The 19955-nt window shown below is 40.6% G+C and overlaps 1 protein-coding gene across 1 annotated transcript; it reads right to left on the reverse strand.

Annotated features, from left to right (window-relative positions):
- Window positions 1–10339: 10339 nt before the first annotated feature.
- LOC131974903 (beta-1,3-galactosyltransferase 2-like) lies at window positions 10340–11314 on the reverse strand. The gene has a single exon (XM_059337409.1). It carries the CDS (start codon window positions 11312–11314, stop codon window positions 10340–10342), a length of 975 nt encoding a protein of 324 aa, XP_059193392.1.
- Between the last annotated feature and the right edge of the window lie 8641 nt (window positions 11315–19955).

Below are 19955 nucleotides of genomic sequence, written 5' to 3' on the forward strand. Positions count from 1 at the left end.
ACAAACGGATGCTTTGCCCCCTCTAACCAGTGCCTCCACTCCTCAAGAGCCATCTTGACAGCCAATAACTCCCGGTTTCCAACGTCGTAATTTCTTTCTGCTGGGGACAACTTGCGGGAGAAAAAGGCACATGGATGTAATTTTTGATCCTCTGCTGACCGCTGAGACAGGACTGCCCCCACCCCGGAGTCTGACGCATCCACTTCCACAACAAACTGGCATTCTGGGTCTGGAAGGATGAGAATGGGAGCAGAAGAGAACCGTGATTTTAACTCTTTGAACCTCCTTTCTGCAGCAGGGGACCACTGGAAGGCCACCTTCTGGGAGGTGAGGGCTGTCAGGGGAGCTGCCACAGAACTGTAGTTACGGATAAACCTACGGTAGAAATTGGCAAACCCGAGGAACTGTTGAAGTTTCTTCCGAGTGGTGGGAACTGCCCAATCCACCACAGCTTTGACTTTGGTGGGATCCATGTGAATACGTCCGACTGAAATGATGTATCCCAAGAACGACACCTCAGTGGCATGGAACTCAGACTTCTCCGCCTTCACGAACAGCTGGTTCTCTAGGAGTCTCTGGAGAACACTGCGGACATGCTGCACATGTTCCTGTTCAGACTTGGAGAAGATGAGGATATCGTCAAGATATACAAACACAAACACGTTGAGAAAATCCCGGAGCACATCATTGACTAAGGCTTGGAATATGGCAGGAGCATTAGTGAGTCCGAACGGCATAACCAGGTACTCATAGTGGCCCCTAGGGGTGTTGAATGCTGTTTTCCACTCATCCCCCTCCCGGATGCGAACAAGGTGATAGGCATTCCTGAGATCAAGCTTGGTAAACACAGAAGCCCCTTGCAACAGTTCAAATGCAGAAGAGATGAGTGGGAGGGGGTACCTGTTTTTAATGGTGACGTCATTCAGACCGCGGTAATCGATGCAGGGTCGGAGGGTTTTGTCCTTCTTATCCACAAAGAAAAATCCAGCTCCAGCAGGAGATGAAGAGGGACGGATGATGCCTGCTGCCAGTGAGTTGTTAATGTATTCATTCATGGCCTTAGTTTCAGGGGCTGACAGAGAAAAGAGTCTCCCCCTCGGCGGAGATGTGCCAGGGAGGAGGTCAATGGCACAATCGTACGGGCGGTGTGGGGGAAGCGAGGTGGCCCGTACCTTGTTAAACACCTCCTTTAAGTCATCATACTCGGATGGGACACCTGAGAGATCTGAGAGCTCATTAGAGGGAGAGGTGTTGAAGGCAGGTAACAAAGCAGATTTCAGACAGACCGCATGACAATGTTCACTCCATTGTAGAATGGAACCAGTTCTCCAGTCAATATGTGGATTATGTTTAATTAACCAAGGAAACCCCAGGACGACAGGCTGCTGAGGAGCATTCATCAGGTGAAAGGTAAGTGATTCAGTGTGGTTACCTGATATGCCCAGATGAAGAGGAACAGTGCGGTGGGTTACTGTGCAGAGGAGGCGCCCATCCAGAGCAGTAGCCTTGATAGGCTTGACCAAGGGTTCCTGGTTAATACCCAGCTGCATGGCAAGACCACGATCCAGAAGGTTGGTGTCAGCCCCAGAGTCAATGAGGACAGAGACAGTGTGTGATTGTCCATTACAGTTGAGCTGGGCTTGAAGTAGTGAACGAGAGGGCATTTCAGAGGTCATGATATGGCTCACCAGCGCCCTCTGGATTCCTGGTGAGCCCGGTCTTTTACTGGACAGGAAGACACGTAATGACCTCCCTGCCCACAGTACATGCAGCAGTTCTCCCTTTGGCGCCGCTGTCGTTCAGCAGCTGACAGCCTGGTCCGGCCAAGTTGCATGGGCTCAACCGTGTCTCTAGGGGCAGCGGCGGAAGGAGAAAACATAGAAGTGGAAGGTGACGCTGGAGGACGTGGAAGACTCTGGGGAGTACTGGTAAGCGCTTTCTCTCGTCTCCTATCCTGGAGACGTCCATCGATGCGGATGGCCGTGGCAACGAGAGCGTCTAAATCTGTCGGAGGGTCCCGAGCCGCCAGCTCATCCTTGATGCAATCAGAAAGGCCGTTGTAGAAAGCATCAGTCAGGGAGGAAGCGTTCCAGTCGCTCTCCGCAGCAAGTGTCCGGAACTCAATGGAATAATCAGTCACTCTCCGGCTCCCCTGAACCAGGTTTAATAGTCCACGAGCAGCCTCTCGACCAGGGGTAGCATGATCAAACACCTTCCGAAGACCCTCAGAGAAGGTAGTCACAGAAGAACAAAAAGCCGACTGCTTCTCCCACTCAGCGGTGCCCCAGTCCCGAGCCCGCCCAGTAAGCTGGGTGATCATGAAAGCCACTCTTGACCTCTCAGTGGGATATGTGAGAGGCTGAAGCTCAAAAGTCAAGTTGCACAAAGTCAGAAAAGAGCGGCAGGTACCTGGAGCTCCAGAAAAGCGCTCCAGAGCACTTAATCGAGGTTCTGGACCCAGGACAGTGGGAACAGAAGGACTGGTGGGAGGTGAAACCGCTGGCGTTTGACTGGCCTGCATGAGCTGCTGTAGCCGATCGTTTAGAGTCTCCAAATGTTGGTTGTGGCGTGCAGAAGATTCCCGGAAAGCCACCTCCATAGCGGTGAATTGTTTCTCATGATGGTGTAGAGCAGCAGCTTGTGCTGCCATTTCCTGCTTGATTTTCTCAACGTCGGCTGGGTTCATTTCAGGCCAGATTGTAATGTCAGGAATCACAAAATGGCAGGCAAGAACCCAATAGCACGACACAGGGAACAGTTCAGGTGAAGAATAAACGTTTAATACAAGCAGAGGTCAAACCAGGAAGTCAGTCCATGTGGCAAACAAATCCAGAAGGAGCAGGCAAAAGGGAAGGTCCAAAGTCCAAAACAGGCAGGTCAGTACATGAGCAAGCACGATCAGAATCAGGGTAACAGGATGCTGGAGAGCTAGGTTCACACACTAGACAATCTGGCAAAGAACTGAGGGAAATGGACCGGTATATATACTGAGGGACTGATTGGCAGATGAGGAGCAGGTGAGTATGGGGGTGGGGCAGGCCAGGTGAATGAAATCAGCAGGTGACGCAGAGCAGGAGGGAGTGGCCGAGTCTGAAATGATATGAAAGTTAGTGTGGCAAAACAGGAAACAGACAAATGAAAAACTAAAGCCTGGCAGAAGTTGTGACAGCTTCACCATGTTTAGTTAGAAAAGTAAGCTAGAGCTAAAAATAATGTAGCCTGGCTAACACCAGACCAAATCTCATTGGAGATTAGGTCTGGACACCTTCAATGCTTTTCTCCGTAGAGGAGGTGTGGTTTACGATCCTCCGGAGCCGTTTATTGGACGCTTAGAATGTCTATCAAAGCGTCTGTAGGTAGCTCTTAGCCAATCAGATCAGTTATACCAGATGACGTAGTAGAGCAACAGAGATGGATGTTTGTTGTGTGTGTGTCTGTGAGAGAGTGTTGCTGCTGCTTTGCTTCTCCAGTTCTCGCTTTCTGCAAGATTATTTATTTTCACGCTTTATTCCCCCTCATGTCATTCAGCCACACACATCCACTGATTTTATGGGCAATAAACAAGCTGCTGCGGGTCTCTGGGGGCTCCGCTGTCCCCCGGCTCGGAGCCAGATCACCGGCGGTGACCGGTGGTCTCGCCGGCTCGGCGCAACGAGCCGCAGAAACCGCCCGTGCGGCGCTAATAGCCCCGCTACCGGTGATCTGGCTACCAGCCGGGGGACAGCGGAGCCCCCAGAGACCTTTCGCCTTTCAACTTTCGCTCTAAACTATTTAAAACACCGTCTACAGCTAAAGAGAGTTTCGCGTCTGCAGCAGCCATGTTGGATCCGGAAAGCTTCCAAGTGCCGAGTAGTACGCGTCATCGTCTCACCGTCCCTCCCCGCTCTGTGATTGGATCCCTAAAACAGGGCTAGCAAAATCGCCTAGTTTCCAGACTGGCTGGAGGTTCGAAATCAAATTCGAGCGCGCAAGGCAGTCTGGGTATACCCAGGCTAAAAATAATGCATATCCATTTCAGATATAGAGCTAACTAAAAGTGATCAGGGCTGGAAAGTAACAGAATACTTACATATACTAAAATAGAAGTTACAGTTACATTTTATATTGGTGGTAATCTGAAAACAGTTCAGATTACAGTTCACTGGAAGGGATTATTTTATTCCCTCCACCAAGGAGGTTTTGTTTTTGAGTCAGTTTATTTGTTGGTGATGCATGTAATAACTGCTATACTGAACACAAAGCACATTCAGGCCTAATAATTAAAGGGACTACAGATGAAATTTAGCTCATAGCTAATTCTGGTACGGCTGAGAGCCATGCACTGTCCCTGTTAAATAAACAAATAAATAAATTGATCATTTTCAAGCATCTATAGCAGAGCGGCATCAGCAGCTGTGTTTGTTTTCCAAGACAGAGAGAGCACGTTGGTTACGAAGCTGTCCTTGCGCCTTTATGTACACTTGTTATATTCTGTGTGAATACAACATATGTCGACTTGTGGCCTGTTTGTGTTTGTGTCTGTGTGCGTGCGTCGAGGGAACGGACCACAGCAGCGTGAGGCCTCCGGGCCGCCGGTGGTTCTCACAGACCCACAGAGTGACTCTCTGACAGGGATCGTGAGAACCTGAGTGGCAGGGGTCCTCGTGGTTAAGAGGAATTCGACACAACTTTTAAAGAGAAGAAAAACAGCGGTGTTCAGAGATAAAAACAGCAGCAAGAGGAAGGCATTTGGCAACGCTGCTCAGAAAACTATTTTTGGATCAGGTAAAGGTTGAAAAAGCTGCAACAGACACATTTTTTGACGGCTTCGTAAAGAGAATCAGATAGGTCATTATATTGAAACAATCAGCAATATAATCGCACTGAAATACGTTTTAAACCAGCACTGAAGCCAGCAGGACATCTGTATTTCTCTTTTCCCACACCTGTCTTCTTTCTCTCATCTCTGCTCTCTTTCTCTCTGTTCATCAAAAGATACCATCTCCTCTCCCTCTTTCTCCCCCCGTCCTTCATCTCTAACTGCTGCTTCCCTCATGTCACTGTGAGGCTGAGTGATTATTTATGGGCTGGTGAATGGAGAGAGATAGTATGAGACCCGGAGCTTGGCCTCTACCCTTCCAGTGTCTGCTACCCCTAAATCACCACTGAGCCTGGCTTACTTTCACATTAATGGTTTGTTCGTGTGTGTGTGTGTGTGTGAGAGAGAGAGAGAGAGAGAGAGAGAGACAGGCAGAAAAAGAACAAAACTTGTAGCCACTGTGGACGCTACACGTTGGTTAAGTTTGATGTTTTGACTTTATACTCTACCGCTCAAAAGTTTGGGGTCACTTAGAAATATCCATATTTTTTAAAGAAAAGCACACTTTTAAATTAAAATAACAAACATACAATCCAGACACAATTAATGTGGTAGATGACTATTAAAGCTGGAAATGGCTGATTTTCTTGAGAAATATCTATTATATATCGTCAGCAACCATCACTCCTGTGTTCCAGTGGCACATTGTGTTAATCCACGTTTATAGTGTTGAAAGGCTCATTGATCATTAAAACACCTGAGCATTATATTAGCACAGCTGAAAACTGTTTTGTGCTGATTTTAGAAGCAGTAAAACGATCCTTCCTCAGGCTGGTTGAGTATCTAGAGGTAAAATTGAAGATCTGTACAGGTTAAAATTATTATTTCTACCCTTGTCAATGTCTTTACTATATTTTAGATTCATTTTGTAACTCGTTTCATGAATAAAACAGTTTGTTTTAGTCAGAACGTCAGAAGAAAAATAGTTTCCATCTCACGTTTAGTGCGTTAACTTTTTCTCAAAAAAAGACAAAAACTAACCTAAGTGAGCGTAAAAAATTTGGTGCACATTTTCAATTTTTTTTTCCTTTTTTTTTATTTAGTTGGTTTTTCAGACATTTTCACTGAAAACAGCTGCCTACTGGCATTACAACCAAGTTGATCAGAGCAGTGACTGATCAAAAAAAACAACAACAACCAGTGAGCTGAAAGATCCCAAAAAAATGTTTAATTATTGACATTGCAGCCTAATAGATACAAAGTGTGTTTTTCCCCTTATTGTAAAGGTAACTCATAAGTAAAATGAGCTGTTTCAGTGTCTAGTTCCCATAGAAACCTGCCCTCTTTTGGGCACGAGTGTAGTTGAAGAACACTGTTCCTGTCTTCTGTGTGTGTGTGTGTGTGTGTGTGTGTGTCTCTCTGTGTCTGTGTGTGTGTGTGTGTGTGTGCGTGCGTCTGCGTGCGCGTGTGTGTGTCTGTTTGTGTGTCTGTTTGTGTGTCTGCGTGCGTCTGTGTGTGTGTGTGTGTGTGTGTGTGTGTGTGTGACATTGACATTGCAGCTTAATAGATACAAAGTGTGTTTTCCCCCTTATTGTAAAGGTAACTCATCAGTAAAATGAGCGTGTGTCTGTGTGTGCGTGCATGTGCCTCTGTGTGTTTGTGTTTGTGTGTGTGTCTGTGTGTGTGTGTGTCTGTGTGTGTGTGTGTGTGTGTGTGTGTCTGTGGTGAAAACAGGACCAGCTGAAGTTTATGACCCTGCAGAGCTCTCTGTTTTCTCAGGGTGACAGAAAGGGCAGCCGGTCTGCAGGGGGCAGAGGGGGGAGGTTACATTACAGCAACACCTGGTCTGCCAGTAAAGCTGGAGAATATTGGAGGCCGGATGGTAGAATTTTTAATCATAATTTGGATATCAAATCTAAAACAAAATTTACCTGCAGGTGTCACTGTCAGTGAATGGATATTTTTATCTTGATAATGACACAAGAAACCGTATCAAGAAACATTCTTTTACCTTTCTTAAAGTCCTCTGACGTTTCACAACAACTGTTTTTTCCCGTTATCTGGAGTCTGGTTTGCTTTGGACTTTTGTGTCAGATCTTTATCACATATTTCCAATCCTCCTGTTCAAAATCAGCTAGAAAAGAATATAAATCATAGCCCATCTCATCTCATCAACCTGCTAAACACACACTGATACGGCATACAATAAATAATACAGGAATCCATCAACTCAATCCTGTCTGAGAGCATCAAAGGAAGAGAAGATGAGCAATTTCCTCTGTCGTTGCATGCATCTGTGTGTGTGTGTGTGTGTGTGTGTGTGTGTGTGTGTGTGTGTGTGTGTGTGTATGTGTGTGTCTGCAAATTGGAGTCTGTGTAATTTATGTGAGGGTTTTGTTTTGATACCTGAATAAACAAGACAATGAATGGGTCTAGTATCACAGAGACACCCAAACAAACTGTCTGGTGGGCACAGACAGGAAGTGGAGGAGGAAATATATATGTCTGAAAAACAGAATAAATGATCATTGTGCTGACACAAAGCACTCTACTCCAAACTGTGCATTAAATACACACTGTACTACATCAATGCCAGGATTCCCATGAAACGATATTTACTTGCCAGGTGTAAAATTGTACTGCTTGCACAGTGAATACTGCCAACGTTGATTTATGCTGCGATGCCATCTTCTAAAGGAGGACATTAGATGGCAGCAAAGAACAATAAATAATGTTTGGATCCAGGGTTTGTGTCTTCAGCATGCATGTGATTTATGCAGGCTGCAGTAAGCAGGAAAAAGGAGAGCAGGGCCTTTGACTTTAGGGATCCTCCTATATCTGACAGAGGGAGAACAGATCATAGACAGCTGGAGGGGAATGAGAACACATGAGACGGGATAAGACTGTTCAGGGACAGTAAGCTAAGCTAACATCACTGAACACGTTGTGCTTCTTTTTTCTAGGTTTAAGTCTATAGGCTATTCACACCAAATGTGGCTGAAACGCGACTAATAGTCAGTGGTGGAAAAAGTATTCAGATCCCTTATTAAAGTAAAAGTACTAATACCACCCTGTGAAATGACTCCAAGTAAAAGTCATGCATTCAAAACTTACTTAAGTAGAAAAGTATCAGCATCAAAATGTATCAAGTAGTAATGCAGAATGGACCCATCAGATTGTTATATATATTCTAAATATATGAGATATTAGATTTTTATTGATGCATTTATGTAAGCAGAGTTTTAATTGTCTCAAGGTAGGGCTCATTGAAACTACTTAATATACTTTTATGAGATTTCATTTTAAAAAAGAAAATGTTTTTCATGTTAAATCTTGACCTGAAAAGAAACTACAGCTGACAGCTAAATGTAGTGGAGTAAAAAGTACAATATTCGCCTCAAAATGTAGTGAAGTATAAGTTTAAAGTTACATAAAGTGGAAATACTCAAGTAAAGTACAAGTACCTCAAAATTGTACTTAAGTATAGTTGAGTAAATGTACTTAGTTAAGTTCTACCACTGCTAATAGTGCATGGTGGCTGGACAGAGCCATGTTCTGTTTGGAAACAAATAACAAGGAAAAGAAAAGTGCACTATAGGTGTTTTCTTACACAGTGGTGGAGTGTAACTAAGTACATTTACTCAAGTACTGTACTGTTGGTTTGAATGTGTGGTAACTTGAAACTGTATTTTTGGGGGGAATGTCACCACAGACACACAGTTTGTAACACTGATACACATATATACAATTTGCAATACCTCAGTAATCAGTGGGCCACAGGCTCAATCACCATTGTGTGTAACTTAAGAGGTATTTATTCAAATTACTTCTTTAAGAATATTACTTTAAAGTATCAGTAGTTAATATCACTGTGCAGCAACATTGTCCCTGTTAGTGTATCACTTTTAGATATGATCACTGGTGCATTAATGTTGCATTTTACTGCTGTATATGTTTGTGGTTGAATAGTTAATTTAGTTTGAGAAGTAGGGGAAGTACCTTGAATGTGTTCTTGAATAACGTCTTGCTTTGAGTTACATTCCACCACTGCACTCAAGACAAAGCCAGGCAACCAACTTAGTGAAAAGGTGATATTAAAAAAATATATAAACACACACTGATACAACAGCAGACAACTTTTAATGACGCTGATACAGAATTATAAGGGGCCGTATTGGCCATAACTCATTCTTCCCTCTCACATACACAAACAACACCTTCACAAAAATTAGATATTATTTTGTGAATGTGAGAGGATATGATAATTATATAATATAATGATATGATAATGTAATATTTCCAATAATATATCAATACAACTACCTGCTACAGCCCGACAGGCATCAGTTGATGCATCAGAATAATACAGAGAAGCCCAACAGAAAGCTATTAGAAAATATCATGTTGTCCTTTGTTGTTCCTTTTATCATTTTATGCAGTGTGCAATCAGAGAAGTTTGCATAGCTGTGTTCAATGATTGTAGATTTTATCTGCTGTTAGCCTGCCCTCTTCTGGAATGAGGTTCAACTACAACTGTACAGAGGCTTATTCAGCAGCTGAGTAAGGAGGACAAAGGAAGTCTGTACTGTTAAAATAATTGATTATTTTCTATATTGGTAAATGGTTTTATGCTTTATTTCTGCTTCTCCGTGGTCTGTCTCTGTTCTCTGTGAGTAACGCAGGTCACTATCAAAGGTCAAACCTTGACTGTAATAAATATCTCTATGCATTTATATTAAGTCAGACAATATGATTTGATACATTGATTGTGTTTGTGTGTTAATATTGATGTAGAAAACTATGATTACTTTAATTACATATATTCCATTTGCTTAAACTGATTAAGATTCTATAAATCACAAAGAATGACATCCAGATATATTGGTGCACAGTTTTTGCTGTGTGTGTACGTGCATTTGTGAGTGTGTGTGTGTGTGTATGTGTGTCTGGAGAGGGGAGACCACAGAAGGCCGAATGAAAATCCCGTGTGAGAATCTCTGTAAGTCATAACAAGGAAAAATGTTTGTGCTAACAAGTTTGTTAGTAGGTCAAGGCAAGGCCTGGTTTCGGCAGCAAGCAACCAGGTGGCATGACGTGCCGTTGTATGCATTAAAACTGGCGAATGAGCGGATCAAGAAGGCGGGACTTCCTGGAAGAAATCGACCAGCATGTTTTGTAAACAAATGTTAGTATTTTAATGGGTTCCAGGGAGGGAGTCGTGGTTCAGACTTCACGAACTGAAACACGTCTGTTTGTATTCAGGGACATGAGTTCATTTTGAACCCGGAGATCTCTGTAAAGTGCACATTTTTTGACGTATTGTAATAAAACTTTTGTTAAACTGAGAAACTTGGACGTTCTCCAGCTCTTCATTTCCCCATCAAAGAATGCGCAGAAAAATGGTGAGGTTTTTTCTGTTGGTGACAGATTTTTTCTGTCGGTGACAGATTATCAATTTTCAAGGTTTCGTCATGCAATTTTTCTAACAGTACCAGCACCAAAAAGTATTAATTTTGTTTTTTAAAACCTGATAAACCTTCACTATTTCACTGATGGCTTTCTGGTCATCTGCCAGTAAAGTGTAATGTCCTTCATGCTTGATGTTGTGGTGGCGATCAATTTTGAAAGTTGCCAGCTGCTGAGAGGATGAGGTGGGTATACAAGAAACATCGTCTTTTCAGGATGGTCGGTGGGGGAAATGGACAGGCGTTTTAGGCACATACCCAAGTAGGCGTCTTCTATAAAGATAGGTTTAATCTGAGGAGCGACTGTCAGGATCTTTGCAGGCAGGTCCATGGACATGACGTAGGCCAGGCCCTCAGCATATGGGGGGTACTCTGGCTTAGAAAACACATCTCTCGGCATGTAGAACTTGTTATTTGTGTCCCTCATAGTTGGGCTGTGCCACAACACTGAACCTGTCGAGAAGTTTTGTTTGGGCGTCCCAGGCTTCAGCAACAGTTTAACCAAATTCTGGACATGCAGAAAGATATCATCGTCGACTTTTGTGGCATAGGAAACTTTGCCACAGTTTGCAGCCAGCCACTCCAACATCATCATAGTCTTGATGGTCAGGTTGCGGTAGCTGTCCTGGAAGTTAGCCTGGATCATGTCATGGTACTCAAGGTTCTCCACTTCAAGCTTCACCTGCAGTTTATCAGCATGAGCTCCCCCTGGTAGGCCCAGTACGAAGACAGTCTCAACCAGCTTACCCAGAACCAGCTTCTCACTTCCCCATGTCTTCCGGATGATGTCCCGAGCTTCCACATTATGGGGTGCAACTGGAACCATCAGAACCAGGAAAGGAGTCGTGGACTTACACGTTGGTGTGTCGTCCATGATGAACTTGTAGTTTCGTGGATAGGCCACATGATACGGCCCAGGATCCTCCCATTGTACTTCAGTTTCCCTGCTCATCGAGTCATCCCAGTCAATGTTGATGTACATGAAGAAGAGTGTTGCAGCTCCCAGGATCCAGACAAAGATGATTTTGAAGCGTCTCCTGCGGTTCTCCATTGGAACTACACAGAGAAGAGACTCTTGTTATGACATGATAGCAGAGTTTTTCTTAACAAATATAATTCTGTTAAAACAGCAACACAATTCAACAATCTATCATTGCTTTTTTGTCAGCACAACTTCATCTATATGATCTGACCATTATTTTTTTCACTTTAACCCATTTTATTAACATATTGGACACTATATTTTAGCAATATCCTTCTGAGAATAATCACACTTCAATTTCAAATCTAGCCTGAAGCGAAGAAAGTAAAATGGTGCCATACTGTTAACTTTAAGAAAGTAGCTTTGTCCTGTAGCCGACAACTTCTTTCATGTTGTCATTTGTGTTGACTCTTTCATTTCAGTGACAACAACAAAAAGGACTGAAGTGAGTAAGAACAAAAATTCCACCTCTACTTTCAAAAGGAAAGTGATGTAATGCTGTTTTAAGAAATGCTTTAAACCTTAAAGAGTCTGAAGATAATACTTTTTGATGAGATGGACATTTTTATTCTGTTATTTTAACTTTTGAAAAGTGGTGACAACTTATGTTGTCTGAACTTTGTCACTGGTAGATCAGGGCCAAAAGGTCCAACTCTGATTGGTCCATCACCATTTTATCAATTATCTTCCATCGTCTATCAACAACCCTTACCCTTGAATAGTTATAACAGTTTAGTTCAGTAGGTAATAGGGTTGTCAAAAGTATCGATACTCAAAAAAGTATCGATACTCAAAAGAGTATCGATACTAAAACGTTGTATCCAGATATGAGACTCATTTTCAAAAGTATCGATACCCCCCGTCCCCCTCCCGACGCTGCGTCCTTCTCTCTCTCAGCCTGCACACACACACACACACACACACACACACACACACAGCAGCAGGCCCCTCCCCCTCACCGTGATGTGCACAAGCAGTACTTAAAACTTGGTGAAACATCTTAAGGACCGACACCCTTTACGGCCTTTACAGTGAATTTCGACAGGTTAGTGTCTTTCGTTTCAAACTGACCTATTACTGATGTTATCGTGGCCGGTGGCTCACATTAATGTTGGCCATGTTATTATTAGCCATTAGCCGCAGCTAGCAATTAAAGGCTGACGTCACGTTAATGAGCAATGTAAATAAATAAGTCAGGCACGTAGTATGCCCATATTACGTTAATTGACATAGTGTCAGTATACATAAGCATAGAGTTAAAAAGTTTACATAAATGTTGGTGACTGAAAAGTGTTATTTTCTGTCTTGAAGTCCCGGAATGAAGCAGAGAAAAGTCGACCTGCAACCAAACAGCAACACACACAGCGACTCTACCTCTTTTTTTATCAAGCTTTCCTAATATTGTGCACAGCATACAACCTCAAAATATTGTTCTAATTGTTATTGTTTATTGTATTTATTTATTTATTGCACTACCTCAAACCTGAAGCTTGTTATCATAGTTGCAGTTTCTTTTTGCACAACTGTTTTTTATTGTAAATATTTAACCTGTGCTTCTGTTAATTTTAAAATGTTGCATTTTTCTTGTTAACGAAAATATTTCTGTTAAACTTTGTTTTTATCCTGGTGGTATCAAAAATGGTATTGAGTATTGAATATTTTCCTTAGTATCGGTATCGAGTTGAAAATTTTAGTATTGTGACAACCCTAGTAGGTAATAGGGTGTGACTATACTCTCAGCTCACGAGACACGATATAGGGTTCACGAGAACGACACGAGACGAGATTTGACTGGACCAACAGACTTTTATTTCACCGAGTTGCACATGCATTTTGAAATGTTTTATTACAACTCTTTCCATACATGATGTAAACATGACCTTTTTTCAACTTCTTCTTCCACAAATTGAAACTAAAACTAAAATTTATAAAAGTTAAAATAAAATAAATTAAATATGTCTTTCTTTTTTTCAAGTGCAAACAATATAAGCCATGTTTCCTTTAGGTGGAAGAGTGGCCCCCGGGAAAGTCTCAGGCCACGCCCTCTCAAATGTCCACTCACTCTGAGTGTCTCCATTACAAAAAGGCCCCCAGAGGGATTTAGGAGACCCTGGAGGTGACGTATGTCGCTTAGCAACAGTTTCGACCGTGATCACATAAGCGATGGATTAAACATGGGAGAAGCAACTTTGGCCGCCGCCACTAACTGTGCACAACATCAGCAGCTGATCATAAACAAAGCAGTATGGCTAGTAACTAAAAAATTTCCTCTAGGGAAATTCTGAAAGGGCCACGGGGGCTACTGCCGGTGTGTGTACACTATGATGAGATTCTTCAGAGATTTCAAACTATGCCCTTTAACCTCAAAATGTGTGTGTGTGTGTGTGTGTGTGTATGTGTGTGTGTGTGTGTGTGTGTGTGTAATTAAAATCACATAAAGTTACCTGTGTGTGTGTGTGTGTGTGTGTGTGTGTGTGTGTGTGTGTGTGTGTGTGTGTGTGTGTGTGTGTGTTTGTAATTAAAATCACATAAAGTTACCACGCGCGCTTGAAGCATCTGTATGCATGTGTGAGGAGTGTGCGTGCTTACGCGCATGTGTGTGTGTGTGTATCTGTAACTGTAATCACATCAAAGATCAAAGGCAATCAGATCAAAGCAATCAACAGAATCAACTGACACCTAACAGTTAATGTCCCGGAAAAGAGTGACAGCAGCCAGAGGTGGACAGACTTTCTGGCCCCGAACAGAAAGCATTTTTGGCAAAACCATAATACCTATCATTGATCCGACTTCACTTTGAGCGTCCTGAGTTCTTCCTGAACGTCTACATATGGGTTTTTTTTTCCAGAAAAATGAAAAAATAGCTTTGTTAGAGCGATCTAAAAAAAACTGTTCCACTTCCCTTTTTTCAGAAATCTTCCTGCGTTTTTAATATGGGAGCCAATGAGGCTGTTGGTGCGTGTTGGTGGCACATCTGTGCGTCCTACGCCCAAACTATAACTCTGACAGCTTTACCAGAGGATTGTGAGTGAGAAGACAAATTTTCCTATGTTTCTGTGTATAAATTATTTCTGTAGAGTGGAATTTGCGGCCTGGAGCGTAGTTTTCAAATGTATTTTTTGACAGTTTTTTTCTCTCCCTCTACACTCTGGCGATGATGTCACACACTGTGACACGAACATTCCATGCAGTACACATCCATTATAATCTCAGAATTTCTCCAAAAATTATCATGGTCATTGAACAGGGATTTGTTAAAATAATTGATTATTTTCTATATTGGTAAATGGTTTTATGCTTTATTTCTGCTTCTCCGTGGTCTGTCTCTGTTCTCTGTGAGTAACGCAGGTCACTATCAAAGGTCAAACCTTGACTGTAATAAATATCTCTATGCATTTATATTAAGTCAGACAATATGATTTGATACATTGATTGTGTTTGTGTGTTAATATTGATGTAGAAAACTATGATTACTTTAATTACATATATTCCATTTGCTTAAACTGATTAAGATTCTATAAATCACAAAGAATGACATCCAGATATATTGATACACAGTTTTTGCTGTGTGTGTATGTGCGTTTGTGAGTGTGAGTGTGTGTGTATGTGTATTTGTGAGTGTGTGTGTGTATATGTGTGTCTGGAGAGGGGAGACCACAGAAGGCCGAATGAAAATCCCGTGTGAGAATCTCTGTAAGTCATAACAAGGAAAAATGTTTGTGCTAACAAGTTTGTTAGCAGGCCATAAGGCCTTGTCCTGGGTAGCAGGGATTGTTTTGCCCAGGTGGCCTGATGTGTGACGGTATGAAAGAAGATTGGCGAATCAGCGGAGGGGGAAGGCGGGACTTCCTGGAAGAAATCGACCAGCATGTTTTGTAAACAAATGTTAGTATTTTAATGGGTTCCAGGGAGGGAGTCGTGGTTCAGACTTCACGAACTGAAACACGTCTGTTTGTATTCAGGGACATGAGTTAAGGTTGAACCCAGAGATCTCTGTAAAGTGCACATTTTTTGACGTATTGTAATAAAACTTTTGTTAAACTGAGAAACTTGGACGTTCTCCAGCTCTTCATTTCCCCATCAAAGAATGCGCAGAAAAATGGTGAGGTTTTTTCTGTTGGTGACAGATTTTTTCTGTCGGTGACAGATGATCAATTTTCAAGGTTTCCTCATGCAATTTTTCTAACAGATTGATAAAAAATCTATATGACCTATCGAAACGTGGATTAATACACCGATACACAAGACTTGTGTCTACTGTTTAAAGTTTAAATGGAGTCTCTAGGTTAAATTATGCCGGAGAAGTAGACGTTTGAACCAATTATTGTTCTTTTTCGCTCATTTTTTTTCGGCCGTCCCATTCATTTCAATGCAAAATTTTGGGCAGTTTTTCACGACTTACGTCGCAAAAAATTCTTATTCTGTAGAGAAAAGTAATAGCACACCGATCCCGATCAAACCGCACGTTTTGATATGTAATTTGTCCTGCAACTCTTCAAGTTGTAGGACTAGTAGCGGGACGAAATTGCGTTCGGAAGAGGAAGAAGAAAAAATCCACAGTATAACAGTAGTGCTATTGCTGTATGGGACCAGTGCTTGGTGCGATTGCCCCGAGGCCCTAATTATTAAGCACAGCAATTTTGGTGGTTGTATGTCAGCCACTGTATGTGCAAAATTCACCCTGCTCTAAAGCTTGACTGACAGCATTCCTGGGGGTAGGGGGCTGATCCCAATTGAAACCAACAGACTTCAAGAAGATTCCTGATGGCAGGAAGCTTGACTCAATGGTCAAGAACCCGAAAATCCTGCTGCTGGAGGGCTCCATCGAGTATCTGTACCGCGATGAGTACAAGTTATCCTGCATCAACCCCATCGTGCTGCAGGAACAAGAGTTTCTGACTCCTTCTCTAGTCTCACATGATACCAGTTTCTTTATTGTAGCCTTAAAACAGAGTCCCAAATCTGCCAAGGACGCCACCTTGGCAGATTTCCTGCCAGATCTCAGATTCCTCACCTTATAGGTTTGTGAAAACTCTTATAGAATGGATTTTTTTTTTTTTTTTTTTTACATGCTGGGAGTTCTGAACAGGCCTATCTGGTTTTCTGTTAAGTTGTCGTGTCCCTGGGCTTCTTTGTCTCTGAATGACTTATCTGTTATTATATGAATAATATATATGTACTAATAGCTATTAACGACATCGTTTAAAACCTTGAAAAAGTGTTTTTTTATTATATATAGTAAAATTATATAGCAAATGGAAGGGTTACCCCTTCAATGCGGGATTAAAGCCAAAAATGTCAACAAAACTGAAGACAGTGGCCCAAGCTGCACACAGCACAGCATGATTTATAACAATGTCATCAGCAGTGTTGGCAACATAGTTTGCTAAATGTAGGCTACTTAAAGTATAAAATGTCAAATATTCATTATGTCTGTTTAAAATGCTACAGAATATTATTTATGTTTTAATTACAACTGAATATATATGGCCCAATTTAAAATTGCGGGTACATTTGAAGTTAAGACAAAATAAGATTTTTTTTTTTTTTTTTTCCATAAAACCTTTTTAATTCACATAGAGAATACTTTAAATTTAACACTTCCAGCATTTGCCAAGCTTAAACATGTAAGATTTAAACAAATTTAATCTGAAAATCATCGTAGTAACAGTAAAATCAGTCAACTCTGTTTGCAGACAAATTAGGGTAAATATGTATAGTACTCAAATGTAATACAGTTTAAAACCATGTCTTTCCTAAGAGAACTTTTGTCTTTATATCCACTAATTCAACTTTAAATTTTCTAAGATAAAGATTTTTTTTTTCAGGAGTAAAATCATTGACACATTTAATTGGAAAGTTGCCAAGACAGTTTGGATTTTCTCTAAATATTGCTCCAAAAATGAATGAAATGCTTTGAAATTTCATGTATAGTGAGAATGTTAGTTATGACACAGCTTCTGGTTAATTTGTCAACAATAAAACATATTTAATTAGAATTTTTTTAAACAAAACTGTGTGAAACAGAGTTGACATGAGTAACAGAGTTGACAATGCGTAAAAGGCCAAAAACAGTAACTCTGTTATCATTAAAATTTTGAAACATGTAACAGAGTTGACGATAACAGAGTTGACATTTTCCACCATTTTGTGCTTTAACTCCACGTGCTAGCTTAAAACCAGATACCACATGTCATGAATAAAACCATACTTTTATGAATTTTCATCATATAATTGTTTTTTGTTTTTTTTTAAATAACAGATTCACTAGAATATCATAGTAACAGAATTGCCATATAATTAATCTACTGTTGGTGTTTTCTCTACATTTTGTACAAATTAATGAGAGAGAAAGTTTAACATTCCATAGTTCCCCCCAAATCTTTTCTGCAAGAGGAAGTGACATCACTGGGTGCAGGACACATGTTTTTTATTTGAATGCTGTAGGGTTTTTTTTATGTGGTTTTATAACAGAGATACCAGAGTTGACCGGATCATAGGGACAGATAAAAAATATATATATTTTTAATGTTGAAATCCCATGTACTACAGAAAATAAATACTCTGCGCAACTGTAAGTATAAGTATTTATAGAATTAGCACAAAAAAACTGCTAATTTTAATGAATTATTTTATGTTAATTCAATATGAACATGTGAATCAAAAGCTGAAGACAGCCAATAATTGGTGGGTGGGAATCATTTAATGATTTAATTTAATATTTTACATATAAATTGTGCCTAAAATACACACCAAACCTCATTATTGGTGATCATTCAATATAATTAGCAATATTATTTAAAACAGATCCAGTAAATACTTTTTTAGGGGGAAATAATCAAAGGTTTTTCTGGGAGACACGAAATGTACCCGCAATTCTGAAATCACCCATATAAGAGCGTTTTAATGTCAATGCCAATTACTTTGTATACTAGTGGGTGGGTATTTCTGGTTGCATCATATTATATTTTTAATGCAAAGGGTAACTTAGTGTCAAAGACATGTGAATATGTAAATAGTGGGCTGTAATATTTCCCTGTGAAATGAATTGGGTATAAAGTGACATAAACTGAAGTACAGGAAGTAATCTAGTAAAACTTCTTATTAGTTATCGGTTTATGGTTGATTTGAAGCTTTGCGGTCTATTATTGGCTTGTAACACAAGTAACTGTGCGATTGTCTTGTTTTTATATTTTTTACCTGCTATTAAGTTGTCCCACTGATGTCCACTATCTGCCGGGAAAGATAAAAAAGTTTTTAAAAAATCTGATATTTTCCTTAAAATTTGCATATTCGTCGTAAATTCGTCAAAACTGCTGTTGGCAAAGGAGGGATGGGATGTTTTTGTCATTGTTGGTGGTTGTATGTCAGCCATTGTATATGCAGAACTCCCCCTGAAGCCATGCTCCAAAACTTGACTGACTGCATATCTGGGTGAGGGGGCTGCTCCCTATTGATAAAAACTAATTTATTCAGTTTTCTAGTCTCACATGATACCACTGTCTTTATTGTAGCCTTAAAACAGAGTCTGAAACCTGACAAGGACACCAGCATCTTGTCGTAAAAGAGGTTCATGTGTTCACCTCATAGGTTTGTAAGAGACCCCCCTTTAATACAATGGATTTTTTTTACATGCTGGGAATTCTGAACAGGTCTTTCTGGTTTTCTGTTAAGTTGTCGTGTCGCTGGGCTTCTCTGTCTGTGAATGACTTATCTGTTATTATATAAATAATAGGCTATATATGTACTTATGGATATCCACTACAACTATTAAGACCTTAAAAATATCATCATATAGCAAACGTAAGGGTTACCACTTAAATGCAGAATTAAAGCTAAAAATTTCAATGAAACTGAAGACAGTGTCCCAAGCTGCACACAACACAGCATGATTTATAATAATGTCATCAGCAGTGTTGGCAACATAATCTGCTAAATGCAGGCTACTTAGAGTATAAAAAGTAAAGTATTCATTTTGTCTGTTTAAAATGCTACAGAATATTATTTCTGTCACTCTGTAGAGTTAAATAAAAAATCCGATATTTTCCTTAAAATTTGCGCTATTTCACCAAATAGGCTACGTCCAAGTCACAATGCAACTCTGTGCAAACATTCCCCCCTGCCTGGTTGGCTGCCTTCACTTACCTTTAATGTCCATACGTCCTTATCTAAAAGCACCTCCGCTCTCCGGTATCTCTTCTCTTTAGAACATACACAGACTACACCTATGGACACCTATACATACACCTTTATACACGGAGGTTGGACAGACAGACAGCTCACCGCCCACAAGCCCAAGCGACAGTTAATTGCAGTGGTAGAATGTAACTAAGTAGGCTACATTTACTCAAGTATTGTACTTGAGTACATTTTTGAGTTACTTGTACTTAACTTGAGTATTTCCATTTAAGTGTAATTTTATGCTTCTACTCCACTACATTAAGCTGACAACTTTAGTTACTTTACATAAAAAACATTTATTTTTAACATAAAAACATGATCAATTTAAAGTGATTTTTTTTAATTTATTGAATCTTATAAAAGTATATTGAGTAGTTAAATAAGCCCTGTCTTAACAAGATTAAAAGACTGCTTACATTAAAGGATCAATACAATTAATTTAATAATATATTTAAAATATATAAAACAGTCTGAGTTGGGCCATTCTGCATAACGAGTAGCCTACTTTTACTTTTGATACTTTAAGTAC

The sequence above is a fragment of the Centropristis striata genome, chromosome 1 (assembly GCF_030273125.1).
Source record: "Centropristis striata isolate RG_2023a ecotype Rhode Island chromosome 1, C.striata_1.0, whole genome shotgun sequence".
Classification (NCBI taxonomy): domain Eukaryota; kingdom Metazoa; phylum Chordata; class Actinopteri; order Perciformes; family Serranidae; genus Centropristis; species Centropristis striata.